This window comes from Lynx canadensis, chromosome A1 (assembly GCF_007474595.2).
Source record: "Lynx canadensis isolate LIC74 chromosome A1, mLynCan4.pri.v2, whole genome shotgun sequence".
NCBI lineage: Eukaryota > Metazoa > Chordata > Mammalia > Carnivora > Felidae > Lynx > Lynx canadensis.
Window position 1 is genome coordinate 112,725,054 of NC_044303.2, and position 23,458 is coordinate 112,748,511.

The window sequence follows — 23,458 nt, forward strand, 5'->3', positions numbered from 1 at the left end:
AACTGTTACCGACAAATACACTTTCAGTCTCTCGTTTTATTTCTTTAGTTTAATATAGCCAGTTTTGCTTACCTGGCTAAAATGATCCTGTGTTGGGCTGGGGAAGTTCATCCACACAGGAGTTTCCCTCTACTTCTGTACACCTTTCCCCGCATGGTTCCAGGTCCTAACCTTGGTTCATAGGAGTCTGGATAGCCACTGCTGGTTGATCAGCATCCAGAACAATGCTTGGCACTTAGTAGGTTCTCAGTAAGTACATGTTGGCTCTTAAGATGAAGCCATACTTGAAGTGACTTCTTTAAGCACCATCATGGCAGTTCACCGTACATGGCACGTAACAAGCAGTCAGTAATTATTTGTTGACTTTAACTCCGTTTTATTTTAATTTATATTTACCTGGGTTTTAACTGAACGCACATATTCTTTTCTGGGAAGATGTATCCCGATCCAGGATGGTCTTGACAATAGAGTTGACTAGAATTTGTCAAAGGCAGAGCTGCGGCATTATTTGCAATGTTGGGCACAAGAAAGGAAGCATCTTTGGTTACTGACATCCTTTTTCCAAACATTACTCGTGCTGTTTCACCAGCTACTCATTGTCTGCACTTGGCTGTGTATTGACCACAGGGAATTATACCCATTCTTCTTATCAGTGCGGTGCCACTGCACATCACTTCCTCTTGTCATCATTGCCAAGAGCTTCTTAAGGGTGCAGAGGGGCGGTCTGCCTAGCGCAGGTTCTTTAACTTAATATGCTGAAAATAATCACAGAAGGCAATGGGCATTATAAAATTATAAACTGCCCTTTTCTGGGTTAAACTTTGCATTTATTCCCTTTAAATCTGCTCAGCATTCTTAGCTTTAAAAATAGATACTTCCCACTTTTCTGGCAATTATGTGTGTTACGATTTATTTGAGGGCTTGTTATCTCTTAAGAAAAAAACTAAGCTAGAATTTGATAAAATTTGTTTCTAATAATGGGACTTAAGTAGTACTATGGCTTTTGCCCAAACCTTAAAAGTCTGTGAGACATTTTATGGACAATAATGACCTTAGGGAAAAGCTAGATTTATGTGAAGACTTTTGTTCAGATTAGGACATGTCATGTTCAAAATTGACATAACGTGACATGACTTTCAGTGAAGAGAAGTACTTCAGAATCAAAAGTTTTGAAGGGCATTTGGGGGCTTACTGGCCTGAGGAAAGGAAACGTTTAGAGGCTATTTTTTGGCTAATACATAGGAAGTAGAGCAAGCAGTCTGTTTTTGCTTTTGGTTATCGTTTGGCATTGCCAGTGAATTATTTGTTCACGTATGAAGAAAGGAAGTGAGTGGTCACAGGACTTTAGAGAAAATTTCTTTCTCTAGACTTAGGTTTTTGTTTGTTTGTTTGTTTGTTTGCTTTGTAATGGTTTTCTGTTCTCATTTAAAAACAATATACCTTTCGCTTATATTGATTTAGATGTGTGTTAATTGTGTTCATTTAAGTTAGGGATCTTACCTTTTTCCTCTCTCTCTTTCAGGACTTGAACCAATGAAAGAATCTTATGGCACTTACGAAGATAAATGTCACTCCTCCCTTTTTAATGGGAACTTCTGCTTAGAACCTGTATATGACTTTTCATCTGTGAGCTGTTCTTTGAGTAGCCACTGACTTTGAGTTGCAGGAAGGTCTCTGAAGATTTATATCAAATGACGTCAATGGCCAGCTTGTTCTCCTTTACTAGTCCAGCAGTAAAGCGATTGTTGGGCTGGAAGCAAGGTGATGAAGAGGAGAAATGGGCAGAAAAGGCAGTCGATGCTTTGGTGAAAAAGCTAAAAAAGAAAAAGGGTGCCATGGAAGAACTGGAGAAAGCCTTGAGCAGTCCAGGACAGCCAAGCAAATGTGTCACTATTCCCAGATCTTTAGATGGACGCCTGCAGGTTTCTCACAGAAAAGGCTTACCCCATGTTATATATTGTCGTGTTTGGCGCTGGCCTGATTTGCAGAGTCATCACGAGCTAAAGCCGTTGGATATTTGTGAATTTCCTTTTGGATCTAAGCAAAAGGAAGTTTGTATCAACCCATACCACTATAAGAGAGTGGAGAGTCCAGGTAGGTTTTACTCTAAGAAGAATTGAACAAACGTGTCTCTTGCTGATTTACATTTCAGTGATTTAGTAGTTAAAAGACTATATTAGCCTTGTGTTTCCTTCTTAAAGATTTTAATCTCGGAAGGAATAGTGGCTTTTGAATTTAGCTTTTTATATGTAGATAATATAGCTCCCAAGTGGCTAATTCTAATTCATGTCCATCTTAAGCAGTCAGTCATGTGTGTGTGAATCAGGCAGAGGTAGTTGTATATGTGCTCTGCCTTTCCTGTGGGTGACATGTTTCTATTTTATCTAAAACCTGAGCTCCGTGTGTGTACTGCATCCCACTCCTTTTTGTGTAATTCAAGAACTTTGTTCCTCCAGGTACCCCCCTCTCCCCAGCATTATATTTCCCCTCCCTACTAGACTATTTCTGTCAGCACACAAGCATGTCCTGATACTGCCCATCCTAAAATAAAAGTTCAGAAAGAATGCTGGTCTTGACCTCATTTACATCGCCTCACCCCCAGTCTCCTGCACTCTTTCCCCTAGTCCTCTTATAGGAGTCTCCATTTTTGTTACCTCCACAGGACTTTAGCCCTCCCCTTCTTTCTGGACACCCCTCCCTAGTTGGTCTCTCTTCCCTACCATTTGACTTGTGAAGATCGCTTGTGATGCCTTCTTCTGGATAGAGGGCTCATTCCCAGTCCTCCTCTTCCTTTCCTTCTCAACATCATTTGATGGTTGATCTCCTTCCTTCCCGCTCACAACTGTTTCTTTCTTGCCTTCTGGAACCCTACCCTTTTCTCATTCTCCTACCTCACTGGCTGTTTTTGTTTAGTCTCTTCATTGGCTTATTTTCCTGTTTTCACATGACTCAGTTCCTAGACATTTTCTACATCCATATTTTTCCTCTTTGGGCTCTGTTACCTCTCACTTGTCATAAAACTGTCTGAAAGCTCGTGCTTACATTTTGAACTCCAGAGCGAACTTCTCCTTTGAGTTCTAGACTTTTGTATCCAGTTGCCCACTTGACACCTCCACTTGATCCCTCTCATAAACATATCCTATTTACTATATCTCAGTAGGACTTTTGATTTTTTCCTTCACCAAGTGCTTTCTTCCTCCAGTTTTCCCTATTGAAGCAAATGGCACCAAGCATTCATGTAATCACTACTGACGTCTTCTTTTACTTACCTCTCCGAAGTCCTGAATTTGAGCCATGAGCAAATGCTCTTTGCCTGCCTTCAGAATATATCTTGATAATGTCCCTTCTTACCATCTCTCATACCACTCTTCTAGTATAGACCACATTCATCTTTCATCTTAAGTAGTGCCTGATAGGTCTCTCTGCCTCTTTTCTTTCCCTCCAACCCATTCTGTTTTCTGCACAGCAGCCGGAGTGATCTTTAGAGGATGCCAAATCATGTCAGTGCCTGCTCAAAACACTTAAGAGACTTTTATCACACTTAGAACAGATTTCTACATAACCTCTCTTCAGACTTCCTCTCTTCCATGGACTTGCCCTACCCCTGCAGCTAGACTTTTTTTTTTTTTTTTCTATTTCTTCTACTTCTTCTCCCCTACCATCTTTTCATGGCACATTTTCTTACTTTATTCAGCCCTTGCTCAAATACCCCCATCACTACTTGATGCCGAATTAGCTTTTTCTTTTATTTATTGACTGATGTAAGCAGGAACTTCCTCTGTCTCATTCTATACTGCATCAGCAGTGCTTAGAATAGTAGTATTACCTTGCACTCAGTAGTTTGTGTTTTGTTTTGTTTTAATGAATGAGTTGTATAAATTGAGATACTAGTTTGGTACATTTGTTATCTTTTGCTGTATAACAAATTAACACAAGCTAAGGGGCTTAATACACATTTACTATCGGTTTCTATGAGCCAGGAGTCCAGGCATGGCTTAATTTGGGTCCTTTGCAAGACTCTATTTAAAATGTTGGTCAGGGCGTGGGTTTCATGTGAGGCTCAGCTGGGGAAGGACCTGCTTCCTAGCTCGTGTGATTTATTGGCAGGGTTTAGTTCCTTGTGGGCTCTTGGGCTCTTCTTGCTGGTTGTTGACTAGAGGCTGCCTTCATGTGCTTGCCACTTTTTCATAGGTGGCTCACATTCATGGCAGCCCACTTCAGAGACAAGAAGAGAGAGAGGGTCTTCTTGATGGAAGGGCATTACATTCTTATACTGTGTCATCACATACATCCTGTCACCTTTGCCACATTCTATTAGCGGCAAGTCACGGATACAATACTCACACTCAAAGGGAGAGGATTATGCAGGGGTGAATACTGAGAGTTGGGAACCACGGTGGCCACCTTAGAGGCTGTCTGGATTTCACATGGAGATAATATAAGCCCAGAATGGTAAAAAAAAAAAAAAAAAAAAAAAAAAAGTCTCTGGAAAATGCAAAAACAATGGCAGTGATGGTGCTGTCAGAGATCAAAAAAAAAAGACCCACACGTGAAATTCTGGTATAGCACAGTTAAAAAAGAAGATTCTAAAAGCTCCCACAGAGAAAAGAAAGGACATATACAGAGGACTGGAAGTGAGACTGTTAGGTTTCTCAAAGCAGTTCTGGATTCTGGAAGGCAGTGAAGCAGTGCCCCCAAAATTAAGAGAGAAAAAGTTGTTTATTCTGGAATCTGTCAGCCGATGAACAAAAGACAAGGTATTTTCATGTATGCAAGGACTGAAAATTCACCTTCCTTTTTACCCTTCTTTAGGAAACTAATAGAGGATGAGATCTGGGAAATGGGATCCAGCAGGGGAAAAGAGAAGGGACATCTAAGGACTTGAGAGCTCTAGGAGACTTAACACAGCAACCAGTGTAGATTGTAGAAGAATGAAGGGCGAAGGGTCCAGGGGAAGAAATGAGTTAGTAGATTGTTTATTTGTAGCATCTGGAAAATAGTATTGACTGGAATTTGACAAAACTCTTAGACCCTGGAAATATCAGTGGTACATACTTAAGATTAAACAAATGAAGGAATAGGTCAATAATCAGCTTTATTAAAAGCACTGTTCAAGAAAACATATAATCATAGTACATATCTGGTTCAGGATTAAATATTTGTACATTTAACCAAAAGTTTTTTTGGAACTTTTTGTGGGGAAGGTGAATGGGAGTGGGGTAGAATGATATAAGAAAGCTACTTCCTTTGCCACAAGAGCAAATCTGCAGTGTCTTCACAAATTAATAAGAGCAATATAAGCATACTATTTAGCAATGCACAAAATAAATGTTAGAAGAAATGGGTAAGACTTTAAATTTGTTGTCTCTGAAAGCAGTATAGAAGGCTTAGAAATTGCTGTGTTTATCTTTTGTAGCTTCTTTTTAAACTATCCATGTATTTTGCATGAAAATAAAATAATTTCTAAATAAGTAGTGTGTAAAAATAATATAAAGAGAGAAGTCACTGATTTTAGCTCTGCCTCTAAAAAAAAGAAGGAAAGGAATCCTTACTAGATTGAATTCTTAAATAGTTATTTCACTAAGTCTTTCAGATTGCTAGCCAGCTAAACATAGAAATTCTTACTATCTAATGCTCTGCTCTCCCATGGCAGCTGTCCCATCATTCTGTGAGGGAACAGCAGTTGGTAATACACTGTCGAGCAAAACAGTTGTAATCAGATGTTAACTATGTAATTACAACACTGATTCAGTACGAAGAAAAGAGACAAAAAAACAGTACAAATGCTGACTTATATAGCCTCTGATTCCTCAGGTACATCCCTACTATGACCTAGTTAACTTAAAAACAGATTGATTTTATTGCTGCTGAATAATGTCAGAGTCAAAGTGAGATTGTTGGAAGTAAAATTGCACTGACAAATACGGGAAAGTTGTAAAAGAGATAAACTGGTACTTCCAGTAGGAGTTTAAAGAAATGAGGTTTGTTTTGATTTCCTATAGGGAAAGGTAGACATTTCTATGTGATTGGTCATTTGGGTCTCTAAAGAAAGTGAATGTTTGAATAAAGTTCATCTCTTTAAAAATACGTCTCTTAAAATACTTAGGCTTTGTTGGATGTATTTTCATTATGATCATGTTTAGAAAACTGATTTTGAATGGAAGATTTCTGCCTAGGAAATGTGACTGTTTTCACTAGGGAAAACTTTACTGAAGAACCTAAAATGTGTTATCTCTCAAACTAAGAAAAATGAAATGTTCAAAATTGAAAACATAGAGCCTTTCAAGGCATCTTCATAGTTGACCTCAACGTCTTTCTCTAATCTCAGCTCCTAGTTCAGTGTTTGGGGCACCTGTCTGTGCCTTCCTGTCTCCCTCTTGGAGTCTCCCCATTTCCTCCTCTACTATCTCTGCCCCTGACACCCCTCATTCTGTAAGGTCCCATCAGGTATTGTCTTTCCCATAGTGTGTTGTTTGATCCCTTGCTAGCTGGAATTGCTCACCTCTTTGAATTCTCACTGCATTAAATTCTCTGTATTATTATTGTTTTTAAACATGCCTTCTCTCCTATTGAACAGGAGTGGTGTCTTCTCTGTGTTTTCTGTTTTCCAGAGTTCTTTATACAGGCCTAAATCCTTAAAGAGTTTTTGGTTTAGTTATTATGTAAATACACATTCAAGGTTCTACAGAGCAGCCCTTCCTGAAAGTGAATTGTTTTAATAGGCTTATAATTGTACTGAATCCTTTCTATCTACCCTTTAATGTGTATGGGATATTTGCCTTAGTTATTGCTGACAGATGACTTTTGATTTTTGTCTTTCAGTCTTACCTCCAGTATTAGTGCCTCGTCACAATGAATTCAATCCGCAACACAGCCTTTTGGTTCAGTTTAGAAACCTGAGCCACAACGAGCCGCACATGCCACAAAATGCAACGTTTCCAGATTCTTTCCACCAGCCCAACAACACTCCTTTCCCCTTATCTCCAAATAGCCCTTACCCGCCTTCCCCCGCTAGCAGCACATATCCCAATTCCCCAGCAAGTTCTGGACCAGGAAGTCCATTTCAGCTCCCAGGTAAGAATTTATTTTATTGATACAAAAAAATTACTCCTCGAGAATCAGCAGTTGTTTTTATACTACTGGCCCTCTAAGTGAACTGTTACATGCTAAGAGGTAGCTATTTTTGACTATATCCTTTGGTAATTGTTTGATATCCAGAAGAGTTTTAGATTTTATTTTGCCATGGACCATATGTTTTTTAAAAAGGAGAGTTGCTGTATTTTTCACAGTAATAGAACAAATTTAGAATTTGTATAGAACCATAAAAGACCCTAGAATAACCAATGCAATCTTGAGAAAGACTAAAGTTGGAGGCATCACACTCCCTGATTTCAAAGAGCTACAGTAATATTTTAAACAATTTTTGAAAAATTGAAGTATAATTAACATACAGTTTTAAAGATATCATAATTAAAGCAGTGTGGTGTTGGTATAAAAACAGACACATAGATTACTGGAGCAGGAGAGAGAGCCTGGACATAAACCCACACTTAGGTGGAGGGTTAGTTTACGACAAAGAAGCTAAGAATGTACAGTGGGGAAAGGACAGTCTCTTCAACTAATGATGTTGGGAAAACTGGACAGCCACATGCAAAAGAATGAAGCTGGACCACTAACTGATACCATACACAAAAACTAACTCAAAGTGGATTAAAGACTTGAACCTAAGACCTTAAGCCATAAAACTCCTAGAAGAAAACATAGGCAGGAAGCTCCTTGACAGTGGTTAGTGCTGGCTTTTGGATTGACACCAAAAGCAAAGGCAATAAAAGCAAAAAGCAACAGTGGGATGACATCAAACAAAAAAGCTTCTGCACAGCAAAGCAAACCATTAGTAAAATGAAAAGGCAGCCAACCGAGTGAGAGAAAATATTTGCAAATCATCTATCTGATGAGGAACTAATCTCCAAAATATATAAAGAATTCCTACAAATCAATAGCACAGAAACAAACATTCCAATTAGTAAATGGACAGTGGACCTGAATAGACATTCTTCCCGAGAAGACATGTACGTGACCACCACCACATATGCTCTACATCATTAATCTTCAGGGAAATACAAAACCAAAATGTGTCATCTATCACCTTATACCTGTTAGAGTGGCTACTATCAAAAAGACTAGAAATAACAAGTGTTGGCGAGGATGTGGAGGGAAGGGAATCCTCATGCACTGTTGGTGCAGATTGGTGCAGTCACTGTGAGAAACAGTATGGAGTTTCCTCAAAAAATTAAAAATAGAAGTGCCAGATAATCTGTTAATTCCATTTCTCAGTACTTACCTGCAGGAAACAAAAACACCAGCTTGAAAACACGCACCCCTGTGTTCATTGTAGCGTTATTTATGATAGTCGAGACATGAAAGCAACCTGTGTGTCCACTGAGGGATGAATGGATAAAGAAATGGTGGTGTATTCAGCCATAAAAGAATGAAATCTTGTCATTTATGACAACATGGCTGGACTTTGAGGCTATTACGCTAAGTAAAGTAAGTTAGGGAAAGACAAATATCATAAGATTTTTCTTATATGTGCAATCTGAAAAACAACAACAATAACAAAACACCAAGATCATAGATACTAAGGACAGATTGGTAGTTGCCAGAGACAAAGGGTAGGAGAAATGGATGAACTGGTTTTATTTTTTTTAGTTTGAATAAATTGAATGTTTTTAAAAAAGCAAACACAGTTTTGGGGGAGATAATCCTTTAAGAATAATGAAACAAAAATCACTTTCTCCTTTCATCCTACATTCTGTCTCTCACTGCTTGATTTTTGTATATAGTGTGTATCACAGTCCAACATAATATAGATGATCTTATATTCTGCCCTTCCCTCCTCTCCCTATCTTGACTACAAACTCCATGAAAAGGGGGTAATTAGCTTCTTTTGTTTACTGCTTCATCCCCAGAGCCTGCATCAGAGCCTGGTATATGATAGACCCTCAGTAAATATTTATTAAATGAATGGATGAAATTATAGAAATATATATGTACAACTAACTACACTGAGTGGCTGCCACTGTGACTTCAGAGTGAAGCCAAATGCTGCTAAATTGAAAGGTTTCATAGGGGGTCCTATACACGTTAAAGGCAGAGTATTCTAATAGGTTATCAATGTTCTGAAGACAGACAAAGACTGTGTTCGATGACTGTGAAGTAAAGTAGGTAATCTGGAAAAACAGAAATGTTGTTTAATTATCACTGGATCATTTATTGGACCAAACAACTAAATTCTGTATTACCAGGAATTAAAAATAAAAGTTCTAGGGGCGCCTGGGTGGCTCAGGTGGTTAAGTGGCCAGCTTCGGCTCAGGTGGTGATCTTGCGGTTCATGAGTTCGAGCCCCAGATTGGGCTCTGTGCTGACAGCTCAGAACCTGGATCCTGCTTCGAGTTCTGTGTCTCCCTCTCTGTCTGCCCTTCCCCTGCGTGTGCATGCTTGTTCTCTCTCTCTCTCTCTCTCTCTCTCTCTGAAATAAACATTAAAAAATAATAAAAGTTCTACCAAAATATGGAAGTAACCATATTTGACTTAAATATTTTCATGTAATTTATGATATGAAGTGCCATTTATTGAGTGCCTTTTGTGTAACTGGTACTATGATAAAAGATAGTGTATTACGTTTAATTCAGAACAACAATGTGAGATAGTGTCCCTGTTATTATAGGTGGAGAAAGAAGTTGATATTCGCTCTAAGAGTTTAAGTACCTTGCCTAAGGTTTAAGACCTAGGTTTCTCTGACTCTGAAGTCTTTGCTTTTTTAACTTTAATGATTGTCACATCATCATAGACTTTGGAAGGTTAAAATGCACTCCAGTTATCTTTAATTAGGTCTGATGAACTGGTTTGCCTGGAGAAAGATCATAAGTAGATTTTATAAAGTTCCCAAATTTTGTTAATGGCGTGTCGCATATGGACGCATTGTTTTCTCACTTTGAATGCCTACTCTTGCAGATGGAGCCATAGGGAAGTATATTATTTCTGGTTTCTCTACTGCAGTGAAATATCAGTTGATGCAGTTATTTATTTTTTGTCTTTCTAAAAGGAATTAAGTGTCAGCTGTTTAACTTGCTGTTAGGTATTTGCTTAAAAACTAATTTTCGTACTTTGTCCTAAATTCAGTCTGACTGCAGTTCTTTCTCAAAATATATTTTGTACAAACCTTCGGGTGAGAGACAAATTATATTCAGTATTTATAGCTACCGAGACAAAGATATAACTAGTTTTTGCAATGATTGTCAACTGTGAGTGCTGGAACTCAAAAGATTTTCTAGTTAACATTCAGTTTCCTAAGAGAATTACCTAGTCATTTAATAAGACATGACAGCCATTTTAGGATGTTGCAAAAGAATTAGGTGTTTTGCTGCTGTTCGTGTTGGTACATTTTGTATGACCATTGTATTTTCCAGTGTTCATTAACAATACACAATATGTGATGATCTTGATAATTTGAAAGTGTCTCCCTAGGGGTGCTTGGGTGGCTGAGTTGGGTAAGCATCTGACTCTTGAGTCAGGCTCAGGTTATGATGTCACAGTTGTGAGATGGAGCCCCGTGTCAGGCTCTATGCTGAACGTGGATCCTGCTTGGGATTCTCTCTCTCTCTCTCTCTCTCTCTCTCTCTCTCTCTCTCTCTCTGTCTCTCTCTCTCTCTCTCTCTCTCTCTGTCTCTCTGTCTCTCTGTCTCTGTCTCTCTCTCTCTCTCTCTCTCTTCCCCTCCCTCCCGGTCCTTCCCTGCTCGCACACACTCTCTCTTACACTCTCAAAATAAATAAACATTTTAAGAAAAATAAAAAATAAAAGTGTCTCTGTGGGTATGTACTCAAATTAGGATAATCTGCATCCTTCAGATTGGTTTGTAATAGTTGTAGTTTCTCCAAGCATACAATTCTGAGCACATAAGGACAAAATTCTTGATCTTGAATTCTATTTTAGGGAACTTTAGCACTGATCTTACTCTCTTGGATTGGACCAAATACATGTCGACTTGTAACAGTTTTCAGTAGCTAATGGGTGTGTTGTCTTTTCTCATTTTCTCATGCCCTAAGATAGTGTCCTACATTTTTGTTTGTCTGTAATGTTCACTAAAAATTCTGCTGGTGATCTTAGGAACTTCCCAATGCTTGAAGAATACATGTAAGCAGGATGAAGGTTTTAACTATTCTTTTGGGATTTTAACTTGGCTCATTTTCTTCTTCTTAGCTGATACTCCTCCTCCTGCCTATATGCCACCAGATGATCAAATGGGTCAAGATAATTCCCAGCCCATGGATACAAGCAATAACATGATTCCTCAGATTATGCCCAGTATCTCCAGCAGAGGTAAGAGAAAAATACCATGTTTTATTGTTGTTGCTATTTTGTTTGTTTGTTTTTAATTTTTTAGCCACTTTTAAGAAACCAACTTTATTGAAGCATAATTTATATACCCTAACATTTATCCATTAGAAGTGTACGATGCAGTGATTTTTAGTAATGTGCATAAAGTTTGGCACCATCATCACAATCTGCTTGTAGAACGTATTCATAAGCTTTTTAGAAGATCCCCTGTGCCTATTAGCAGTCTATCCCTGTTCCTTTCGTCAGCTCCAGAGACCCTCTAGACTGTTTACTGTCTATATAGATTTACCTTTTCTGAACATTTCGTGTATGTTGAATCACATAATGTGTAGTCTTGTGCATCTTGGCTTCTTTGATTTAGCATAATGTTTTCAAGGTTCTTTCATGTTGAACCACTTATCAGTAGTTTGTTCCTTTTTATTGCTGAATGATATTCCATGGTACGGATGTACCACATTTTTTTATCCATTCATCAGTTGATGGACATTTGATTTATTTCTAGTTTTTGGCTCATATGAACAGTACTGTTTGGAACATTTGCATATAAGTCTTTGTATGTGCTTTCTTTTTATTTTTCTTGGATAAATGCCTAAGAATGGAATTTCTGACTCAATATGATAAATTTAACTATTTAAGAAAACTGCCAATTTCTCCAAAGTGGCAGTATTGTTTCATATTCCTACCAGTAACATAGGAGGTTCCTGTTTCTCCACATGCTCTTGATATTTGTTATTGTCAATCTTTTTATCTTTTTATCACCACTCTATCGATTTTAGTGCACGTGAAGTGGTGTCTCGTTGTTTTAATTTGCATTTCCATAATGAGTAATGATTGTTGAACATTCTTCATGTCCTTATTAGCCATTCATACATCTTTTTTCATGAAATACTTAAATCTTTTGCCCATTTTTTATTTGGGTTGTTTGTTTTACTGTTCACTTGTAAGAGTTCTTTATATATTCTGGATAGAATTCCTTTGTTAGATGTATGATTTGGAGGCATTTTCTGTCAGTCTGTGGGTTATTTTTGCATTTTCTTAATGCTTGTTTTTGAATTTTCTTTTGCGGCGTGAAAATTTTTTATTTTTTTTCTATACCTTTATTTATTTACTTTTCAGTAAGTTTGAATCCTTGAGGGGTACAGTATCACATGGATTCTGTGACCAGTGGCTTTAGCAGGAAGGTTGCTTTGGAATTTGGCACAAACCATGCCATTGTTTCCATGAGCATGAGTTACTTTTCCCCAGACTACTCTGGTTTCGTTCAGTTTGCCACCAGGAGTCACTGTGTTCTATGCCTTGTACACATCAGCACATCTCTCTCCAGGGTAGAGTTCAGTTTCATCTCGAGCATAAACACTTTCAGTTTTAAGAAGAGCTTTGTGCTCCCTCTGGTCCTGGAGACCCCGCTTAGAGCCAGCAAAAATGGCCTTGGACCACAGCCTTCAGACATATTTGTCATTTTAGGAGTCCTGTTCCCAGCAGGCCTCCACAGGCTGCAAGATGGCAGAAGGAGCTGCAAGTTTTTAATTTTGACGCAGTCCAGTTTGTCAGTTCTTTCTTTCTTGATCATGCTTGTGGTGCTGCATTTAGAAAATCTTTGTCTATCCCAAAGTTGTGAAAATAGTTTCTATTTCGTCTTTTTCTAGAAATTTTATAGCCTTAACTTTTACATTTAGGTCTGTGATTCATTTTGAGGTAAACTTTTTGTATGGTAAAGATCTAAATTCCTCTCTGTGCATGTAGATATCCAGTTGGGTGTAGCACTATTTTGTTGAAAGGTATCTACGATTTCTCCAACAAATTGCCTTGGCATGTTTTTCAGAAACCAATTGACCATATATATGTAAGAGTTTGTTACAGGACTCTCAACTCATTCATTGATTTGTATATCTATACCTCATAGTCTAGGATACTTACTAAAGCTTCATAGTAAATTTTGAAAGCGAGAAGTGTTTTTTTGAAATTTGAAATTTGAAAGCGAGAAGAATTTTTTCTTTTTCAAAATCGTTTAGCACTTCTGCATTCTTTGCATTTCCGTATCATTTTGGTATCAGTGTGTAAATTTCTGCCTCCCCAAAATTCCTTCCTTGGATTTTGATAGAGATCACGTTGAATCTCTGAATCAGTTTGAGAGGTTTGCTATCGTCTTCCAGTGCACAGATGTGATATGTCTTCCCGTTTATTTACATCTTCCAGTTTTCAGTATTGTTTTACTTTTGCTTTTCTTTATAGATGCATTCCTGAGGGAATGGAATTTCTTTAGAACTTCATATTTGGTTTCTTCTTAATTAAATACATTGAAATACAATTGATTTTTGTATATTAATCTTGTAACCTGCAACCTTGCTGAACTCATTTATTCTAGTAGGGTTTTTTTTGTGTGTATGCAAATTCCTTAGGGTCTTATGAATACAGGAACAGGTAAATAAAAAACAGCATTATATTTATCCTATCCAATGTGGATGCTTTTTAACCTCTCTCTCTCTCATTAGTATTATTAGAGGGCATATATGAAAACCTACAGCTGTCACCATCTTTAATGGTAAAACTCTAGATTACTTTCCCCATACAATTGAAGATGTGGGGTGTGTGTGTGTGTGTGTGGCACGCACACACACACACACACACACACATTTATGTTTATGAATATATTCACGAATATATTACTCAGCCATCAAAAAGAATGAAAATCTGCCGTTTCCAACAATGTGGATGAAGCTAGAATGTATTATGCTAAGCGAAATAAGCAGAGAGACACAAATATCATATGAGGTCACTCATGTGGAATTTAAGAAACAAAACAGATGAACATATGGGAAGGTGGGGTGGGGGAGGAGAAGAAAGGAAAACAAAGCACAAGAGACTCAACGATGGAGAACAAACAGGGTTGATGGAGGGAGGTGGGTGGGAGATTGGCTGGGTGGGTGACAGGTATTAAGAACGGCACTTGTGATGAGCCCTGGGTGTTGTATGTAAGTGGTGAGTCAACTGAATTCTACTTCTGAAATCAATATTGCACTGTATGTTATCTAACTAAAATTAAAAAAGAAAAAAAAAGACAAGGATGCCTGCTCTCACCACTTGTACTTACCACTGTTCTGGCCGTAAACTACTAGGTCTCTTCTATTCCTAGTTTTCTGAGAATTTTTACCATGAATGGATGGTGGATTTTGTTAGAAGCTTTTTCCGCAACTGTCGAGATGATCAGATGAGGTTTTGTTCTTTTTTCTAACAGTAAGGTGTATTACATGAACTTGAAACCAATCTTTTATTCCTGGGATATTTCCATATGGTGTATAATCTTCTTTTACATATTTCTAGATTAGATTTACTGATATTTTGTTGAGTGTTTTTACTTGTGTATTCATGAGGAAGGGATAGTGGTATGTAGTTTTGTTGGGTTGTCTTTATTCAGCATTGATATCAGGGTAATAATGACATCATGGAATGAGTTGGTAACTGTTCCCTCCTATTTTTGGAAGAGTTTGTTTGTATTATTTCTTCTTTAAATATTTGATAGAATTTACCAGTGAAGATATTTGGGCTTGGACTTTTCTTTGTGGGGAAATTTAATTCCTGTTCAATTTCCTTGATTCTGTCATTCTATTCAGAGTCTCTGGGTTTTTTGTTTGTTTGTTTGTTTGAGTCAGTTTTGGTAATTTGTATCTTGCTAGGAGTTTGTCTACTTTGTCTAGATTGTCTAATTGTTGACATAAAGTTTTTTGTGGTACACTTTTTAGTATTTCTCATTTCTGTGGGGGTTAGTGGTGATGTCTTCATTTCTGATTTTGGTAATTTGCGTCTTGTTCTTTTTTTCTTGGTTGGTTTTTAGCTAAAGGGTTGTTAATTTTGTTGATCTTTTGAAAGAACCAGCTTTTCTCTTTTTCATGGATTTCCAGTCCAGTCTGTCTTATTTTCTTTATTCTGCTTACTCTAGCCTTAGTTTGCTTCTCTTTCTATAGTTTCTTAAGGTGAAAGGTTATTGGTTTGAGTTGTTTCTTTTTTAGCATAGGAGTTCAAACCCATAACTTCTGATACATTTTGTTTTCGGATTTATTCAGTTCACAATATTTTTAAATTTCCCTTGTGATTTCTTACTTTGACCCTTTATTTAGCAACATGTTCATCAGTTTCCATATATTTCAGGATTTCCCCAGTATTTTCTGTTGGTTCCTAATTTAATTCCATTGTGGAAATATAAAGCATTGAACCTAAATTGTATGAGTTCCGTTCTTTTTAAAACTTACTGAGAATTGTTTTATGCATGTTTTTGTACAGCCTGTGACCTAAGAATGGTTTTTAGATTATTAAAGAGTCGTTGAGGTGCCTGGGTGGCTCAGTTGGTTAAGCGTCCGATTTCGGCTCAGGTCATGATCTCACGGTTCGTGAGTTCAAGCCCTGCGTCGGGCTCTGTGCTGACAGCTCAGAGCCTGGATCCTGCTTCAGATTCTGTGTCTCCCTCTCTCTCTGCCCCTACCTAGCTTGTACTCTGTCTCTCTCTCAAAAATAAATAAACATTAAAAAAAAATGAAAAAGTTGTTAAAGATGAATACACGACAAAGATAGTCTGTAGCTTTCAAAATCTAAAATATTTGCATCTCACTTGGTCATGGAATTTAATCCTTCTTGTGTCTTGCTGGATTTAGCGGGCAGAAAAGGTTTGCCAGCTTTTGGCAGAGCAGTGGTCTATTTTAGAGACTAATTCCATGTGTTTGTGGGAAAAAAACTGTTTATTTTGATACCGTAGGATGTCTTAAGATCTGTGGATTTTAGTTACATCAAGTTAGTAGTGTTGTTCAGGTCCTCTGTATCCTTGCTTATTTTCTTTCTAATTGTTCTATCAGTGATTGAGAGTGTGAGATTGCAGGTTGGGGCATCTCCAACTATTGCTGTTGAATCCTTTATTTCTACTTCCATTCCTGTTGGTTTTTGCTTCATATACTTTGAGGGCTCTGTTGGTAAAGTGAGCAATTTGGTATCCTTAAGTATATGCACAGTGTTGTGCAACCATCACTACTATCCATTTCCAGAACTTTCCATCATCTCAAACAGAACTCTTCCCATTAAACAGTAACTGCCCATCCCCCCTCCACTTAGCTCCTTGGTAGCTGCCATTCTACTTTCTGTCTCTGAATTTGCCTAAGTGGAATCATACAATATTTGTCTTTTTGTGGCTGACGTCTTTCACTTAGCCTAATCTTTTCAAGGTTTATCCATGTTATAGCATGTGTCAGAATCTCATGTCTTTAAAGACTGAATGTGTTCTCTCGTATGCACGTTATTATATGCACTTCTGTGCCACATTTTGTTAATCCATTTATCAGTTGATGGACATTTGGGTTGTTTCTACCTTTTGGTAGAATAGTGAATAATGCCGCTATGAATATTGTTGTCTAGGTATTTATTCGACTGTCTGCTTTTAATTCATTTGGATCCTATCCCTGGGAGTAGAATGACTGGATTTTGTGGTGATTCTGTTTAACTTTTTGAGGAACTGCCAAACTTTTTTTCCACAGCGGCTGTACCATTTACATTTCCCCTAGCAGGGCATTAGAGTTCTCATTTCTCTACATTCTTGCCAACTCTTGTTATTTTCCATGTTTCTTGTTTTGTTTCATTTTTGTTTTTTTATATAATGGCTATCCTAATGGGTGTGAAGTGGTATCTCATTGTCTTTCTAAAGTCACTGTGTTTTGAGACCTTAAACTCCTTAGTATATGACCAGTTAGAAGAAGTAAGGTACTGCCATTTTACACATTTCTTAAAAGGATGGTGTTTTTGTGTACTTTGCATGTGTTTGTGATGATACCGTATGAGTGTATGTCACATGTGTTTTCCCAGGACCCCCGCATTTCTCAAAATAGTTAAAATTCAGGCCTCCCTAGTAGTTTTGTTAATGTGTGAATAATATCTTTGCTTTTTCAAGGTCTAGAATTTATCTGGGAATTTTGTCATACTAATTTTCTTGTAATTCATAGAATCTCCCTTCATTTGGATCAAAATGTCTCAGACATGAATTTCTGGATGTGAATTCTTGCACCTCCCCTTATTCGCTTTGCAGCCTAAGATGGCTTTTTAAATCTCTCAGCTTCCCTTTCTCCATTTGTAAATTAAACAGAGAGGATGTCTGCACAGGAATTGTTAGTTGTTGATTGGATTAGATGCTCTGTGTAATGACCATCGCATACCGCGTCAGGAAATACCCAGTGAATGGTGTTCTCATCCTCCTTGAAAATACGGAGAGGATTTACTTCACCTGTCATCTTCCTTTTCCTCTTTCTCCTGACTGTGCAGAGGGCGGAGTGCAGTTTCCTGCTGTTGTGTGTGACACTCCTTGCTGTACTGTTTGTCTCGGCCTAACAGCTTAGTCCCTTTAGAGGAACTTGGCACTCAAGCCTTCTTGCCCTCCTTAGATGTCTTTTTTCACCGAAGTTTCCTGTCATTTCAGTCCTATTTTGTGTTTTTTCTCTCTGTTTTCTTTGACAGATAGGTGACAGAAGGGAACTCATAGTTAAACTGTAGCACCTTGAATTGCCAGTTGACAGTGTGTCCCTTGCCTTGAGCAGAGACAAAGCTCTTCATTCTCTTCTTTTTTTCCAAACCAAAATTGTCTTTTTAGTTGTGCTTAGCATTTTTTCTCTGCAAGCTTCTGCTTGGCTCTGGCTTTCCTGATACTATTCTTAAAACTGCCTGAAACTCATTTGTCTGTGTCTGGTTATGGGCCCCTCCCTGTTCCATCTTTTGTATAAACTTCTTTAAATTCTGACCTCTTAGGACTTCTCTTTATGGGTCCACATTGGTTTATTTTTCTCTGGTCCTGCTTATCTGAATTCTTTGCAGTTGAATAACCAGTGCTGAGTTTATAAAAGTTAACCAGTTCTTTTGCATGGCCTGCCTTGGCCACATAGCCGCTCTTAAGGGTTTTTGGACATTTTTTTATGTCTGTCTTTTTTGAAAGAAAACTTGAGGGTTCATCACTTATCTTCCTCATTTCAGCCTCAAGAAAGAAACCCTGTGAGCATTGGAAGAAGAGTTTCATGTGTCCCTCCCGTCCATTGCATCCATTAGGAATTGTTGACTTTCACAACAATAAGATTTTGGCCGATAGTTGATGTATAAATCTTTTTCCATAGGCAGTTCTGGCCTTTAACATTAGTATGTATACCACCTTTTACCAAAGTTAATGCTCACTTAGTTGTGTGTGTGTGAGTGTGTGTGTGTGTGTTTTCAACAAACTTTATTTTTTATATGAGTTTTAGGTTCACAGCAAATAAGAGTATAAAAGTACAGGTCATTCTCACCTCCCACCCCCACCCCCGCCTCCACACATGCACAGCCTGGCCAGCTACCAAAACCCTACACTGGAGTGGTCCATTTCTTACAATCGATGAACCTGCCTTTACCATCATTATCATCCCAAATTGATAATTTACATTAGAGGCCGTTTTTGGTGTGTGTTTTGTGGATTGTAACAAATGAATGTAGTAGCGAAGTATATGGAAGTATACCTGTGGTATACAGAATAGTTTCACGGCCCTAAAAATCCTCTATGCTTTGCCTGCTCATCTCTCATTCATCCCTCATTCATCCCTCATTCCCTCTGACTCCTGGTAATTTTTCTGTCTCCATAGTTTTGCCTTTTCCAAAATGTCATCTAATTAGAATCATATAGTATGCAGCCTCATCACATTGGTTTCTTTCACAGAGTAACATGCATTTAAGTTTCATCTCTTTTCATGGTTTGATAGCTCATGTCTCTGTTGAGCTGAATAATATTCTGTCATCTGGGTGTACCAGAGTTTGTTTTCCACTCACCTACTGAAGGACATCTTGCTTGCTTTTAAGTTTCGGCAAATATGAATAAGGCTGCTGTACACATCTATGCGTAGGTTTTTATGTGGAATAAATTTTTAGCTCCTTTGGGTAAATACTGAGCGTGTTTGCTGGTATATGGTTATATGGTAAGAGTATGTTAAGTTTTGTAAGAAACTGCCAAACTGTCTTCCAAAGTGACTGTACCATTTTACGTTCCCACTAGCAGTGAATCAGAATTCTTATGGCTCCACATACTCACCAGCCTTTGGTGTTGGCCCTCTTTTGGATTTTGGCCATTCTAATGTCCCTATATGTCCCTATAATGTCATTGCCATCTATAGTGGTATTTTACTGCTATTTTAATTTGCATTTACTGATGGCATGCAATGTGGGGCCTCTTTTCATATGCTTATTTGTTATGTGTCTATCTTCTTTGAATGAGGTGGCTGTTTATGTATTTAATCCATTTTTTTTTAATTGGGTTATTTATTTTCTTGTTGGATTTTAAGAGTTCTTTGTATATTTTGGATAATAGTCCTGTACCAGATATGTCTTTTGCATGTATGGACAGAGGATCTGAATAGACATTTTTCCAAAGAAGGCATAAAGATGGCAACAGACATACGAAAAGATGCTCAGTGTCATTAATCATCAGGGAAATGCAAATCAAATCACAGTGAGACACCACCCCACACCAGGCTGAGCAGCTAGTATCAAAAAGACAAGAAATAAGGATTGACGAGGATGTGGAGAAAAGAGAACCTGGTACACTATTTGTGGGGGGTGTAGATTGGGGCAGCCACTGTGGAAAACAATATGCAGATTCCTCAAAAATTTAAAAATAGAAACACTGTATTTTCTAGTAATTCCACTTCTGGTTATTTATCCAAAGAAAGTGAAAACTCTATTTTTTTTTTTTTTTGAAAACACTAATTTGAAAAGATATCTGCACCTCTGTGTTTGTTGCAGCATTATTTACAATAGCCAAGATATGGGAGCAACCTAAGTGTCCATTGGTACATAAGTGGATAAAGGAGATTTATACACAGTGGAATATTACTCAGCCATAAAAATGAGATCTTGCCATTTTGCATCAACTTAGATGGATCTAGAGGCTGGCTACTCTGCTAAGTGACATAAGTCACAAATGCAAATTTGTCACAAAGACAAATACCATATGATTTTACACATGTGTTGTATAATGTTGTGTGGTGACTGGTGGTAACTGCTCGTATTGTGGTGTGCGGTGATTAATGTATAGGGATTATCTAATCACTGCATTGTATGCCTGGAACTAAAGTGATGTTGTATGTCAACTATACATCAGTAATAAAAATTTTATTTTTTTTTTTTAATTTTTTTTTTCAACGTTTATTTATTTTTGGGACAGAGAGAGAGACAGAGCATGAACGGGGGAGGGGCAGAGAGAGAGGGAGACACAGAATCGGAAACAGGCTCCAGGCTCTGAGCCATCAGCCCAGAGCCTGACGCGGGGCTGGAACTCACGGACCGCGAGATCGTGACCTGGCTGAAGTCGGACGCTTAATCGACTGCGCCACCCAGGCGCCCCAGTAATAAAAATTTTAAAGAAAAAAAAATAAATGTGATGTTGCCTATCCTTGTATTTGTATTTGATAATTTTTCAAATCATCATATTCAAGGCATTTTTTTTTTTTTTTGATACAGACTCAAGTCAGGGAGGAACAATGAGATTTAAGTGGAATATCTGAAAGTATTTTTCATAGAGTGCTTGGGTTTGGTTAAAGGGAAACAAAGAATCTGGGGTTTCTAATTCACTCATTAAATGTTCTGTTTTTTGTATTTTTGTCTGGTTTGTTTACAGATGTTCAGCCTGTTGCCTATGAGGAGCCCAAACATTGGTGTTCAATTGTCTACTATGAATTAAACAATCGTGTTGGGGAGGCTTTTCATGCATCTTCTACTAGCGTGTTAGTGGATGGATTCACAGACCCTTCAAATAACAAAAGTAGATTCTGCTTGGGGCTGTTGTCAAATGTTAATCGTAATTCAACAATTGAAAACACTAGGCGACATATTGGAAAAGGTAATTTTGTCATTTCCCTGCGTTCAGTTGAAATGAGTCCTTTGCTGTACTTGCCGTTTACTATGTATCATGGAAGGTGCTGGCGCAGAAGATGAGCCTAGAGCATGGGTGCTGCTCTCCAGTTCTGCTGGTGAATGTATTAAGACCTAATCAGTCCTCTTTTCCTTATCCTGCTTAGTTTTACTTCTTAGTACTTAGGATCTGAAATTATATTATTTCTGTGTTTATTTTTTGAGTATCTTCCTGATTGGAATGTAAGCTTTACAGAAATACGCATTGTTCATAGCAGTATTTTCAGCAGTGCCTGGCTCATAGTAAATACACAGCAAATATTTGTGAAATATAGGAGTGCTGGTGGAAGAGTAGAATTTATTAATTGAGGTATTTGTGGAGTATTTTGAGTTGAAGTGCCTTGTAAGAATTTTCTCTTATGTTGGAGGAGCCGGGTTACAGGTAGGGAATCCAGTTTGAATGATACAAGTTTCCAGTGGCTTCACCACTATTCCTCCTGCCTTTTAAATTCAGGTAACAAGGTTTTATTTATATTTCATCCTGCAAGACAGTTGCCACAACAAACAAGGAACTTTCCACACCTCCGTGAAAGGGCAGAGTCCCATGCATCAAGTGGCCAGGAAGGAAACCTATCCCAGGTGGAGTGTATTACCTGTCTCCTAAGAAGTGTAGTTTTTACCACTTGCTGTTTTTGGCTTCTTTGACTTGAGAAAGTCTTAGTCCAAGTTAGGAGAAGATGTACATAATTATCGTTGTAAAGTGATTTCTTGTAGAAGAGATTCAGCAAAATACTATGGCCAAAAATAAGTTGAAAAGAAAGTTTCCATTCTTTTTTGACTCTTGCCATCTTGGTGCAGTTTTGTAGGTGAAATGCCTCACTTCTATGCGTTGATTTTCGCAGTACAGTAGGGTAATTTAAGAGAAATCTACTTGGTGAATTCTTAGTTCTGGAATCTGTTTTCCCTTTTTTTCTAGTACCCAGTTCTAGGATCCCTTCTTCTGTGTGCCATTTTTATTTGCTCAGAAATAAAACACAGCTTTTGGTATCACAGCCTGATACAAGTCTGTGACTCACATGTGTATGGGGTATGTGTTATAAAGATGGTCTTATTAGCACTGTTTGGGTAGTGAAAAGTTGGAAATAACCTAAACTTTAACTACATAATTTGAAGTTTTAGTATTGAAATTACACTTATATATTATTTACATATATATATTTTAAATAGAAAAACCATTCTTTTTAGGGGAAATGAAATAAATCTGTTTAGAATCCCTTCCTGTGAACTGAAATTACATATGTGGTTTAGGGTCTCTCTTTTTTTTTTTTTAAGTTTATATATTTATTTTGAAAGGGAGAGAACGAAGAGAGAAGGGGGACAGAGGATACCGAGGGGGGACAGAGGATCCCAGGGGGGGGTTCTGTGCTGACAGCAGAGAGGATTTAGCGTCTTTGAATGCTGCTGTACCCTCCATTAGTAAAAAGAGTGCAAAACCCTCTGCCAACTGACTCTATGATAGTTAAGAGTGCCAGCTTTCCTTTGAAAGGACTCATCATAGGTGTCTTTTTTGTCTTTTTGCCTTCGCTTTCTCTCATAGAGCTAACAAGTGATTGTTGGCAAAGAGAAGACAACCTAAGAACTGATAAACGTAATAATCTGCCAGCCTGAGGGTTAAGTCTTGGTTACTTGAGGACCACTGTAGAATTTAGGCAGACATTAACCTCTTCCTTATCTTCGGCACCATAGGCCCTCTAGTGGTAGCTTCTACCTCCAGACTTTGCGCGGTTGCTGTGGATTAGTGGGTGTTCTTGGTTGCACCCCATACAGCCTCTTTGATTTCATTATACTGATTTATTAAGGTGAGTCTTGGAATGCTCGTCTTTTTAAGGTGTTCATCTGTACTACGTTGGTGGCGAGGTGTACGCGGAGTGCCTCAGTGACAGCAGCATATTTGTACAGAGTAGGAACTGCAACTTTCATCACGGCTTTCATCCTACCACAGTCTGTAAGATTCCCAGCAGTTGCAGCCTCAAAATTTTTAACAATCAGGAGTTTGCTCAGCTTCTGGCTCAGTCTGTCAACCATGGGTTTGAGGCGGTGTATGAGCTCACCAAAATGTGTACCATTCGAATGAGTTTTGTGAAGGTGAGTGGGTTGTAAGCTGTAGCT

The 23,458-nt window shown here is 38.0% G+C and overlaps 1 protein-coding gene and 1 pseudogene across 1 annotated transcript in view; one reads left to right on the forward strand and one right to left on the reverse strand.

The window, feature by feature from the left end:
• Positions 1 to 23,458, forward strand: part of SMAD5 (SMAD family member 5) — a 49,435-nt gene that overhangs the window by 19,631 nt on the left and 6,346 nt on the right. Inside the window, exons 2-6 of the mRNA XM_030318698.2 lie at positions 1,523 to 2,094; positions 6,823 to 7,074; positions 11,261 to 11,380; positions 21,057 to 21,278; positions 23,178 to 23,434. Coding sequence (XP_030174558.1) covers positions 1,692 to 2,094; positions 6,823 to 7,074; positions 11,261 to 11,380; positions 21,057 to 21,278; positions 23,178 to 23,434 — 1,254 coding nt within the window. The 5' untranslated portion in view covers positions 1,523 to 1,691. The remainder of the gene's footprint in view (positions 1 to 1,522; positions 2,095 to 6,822; positions 7,075 to 11,260; positions 11,381 to 21,056; positions 21,279 to 23,177; positions 23,435 to 23,458) is intronic.
• On the reverse strand, positions 12,473 to 13,299 carry LOC115512259 (annotated as a pseudogene).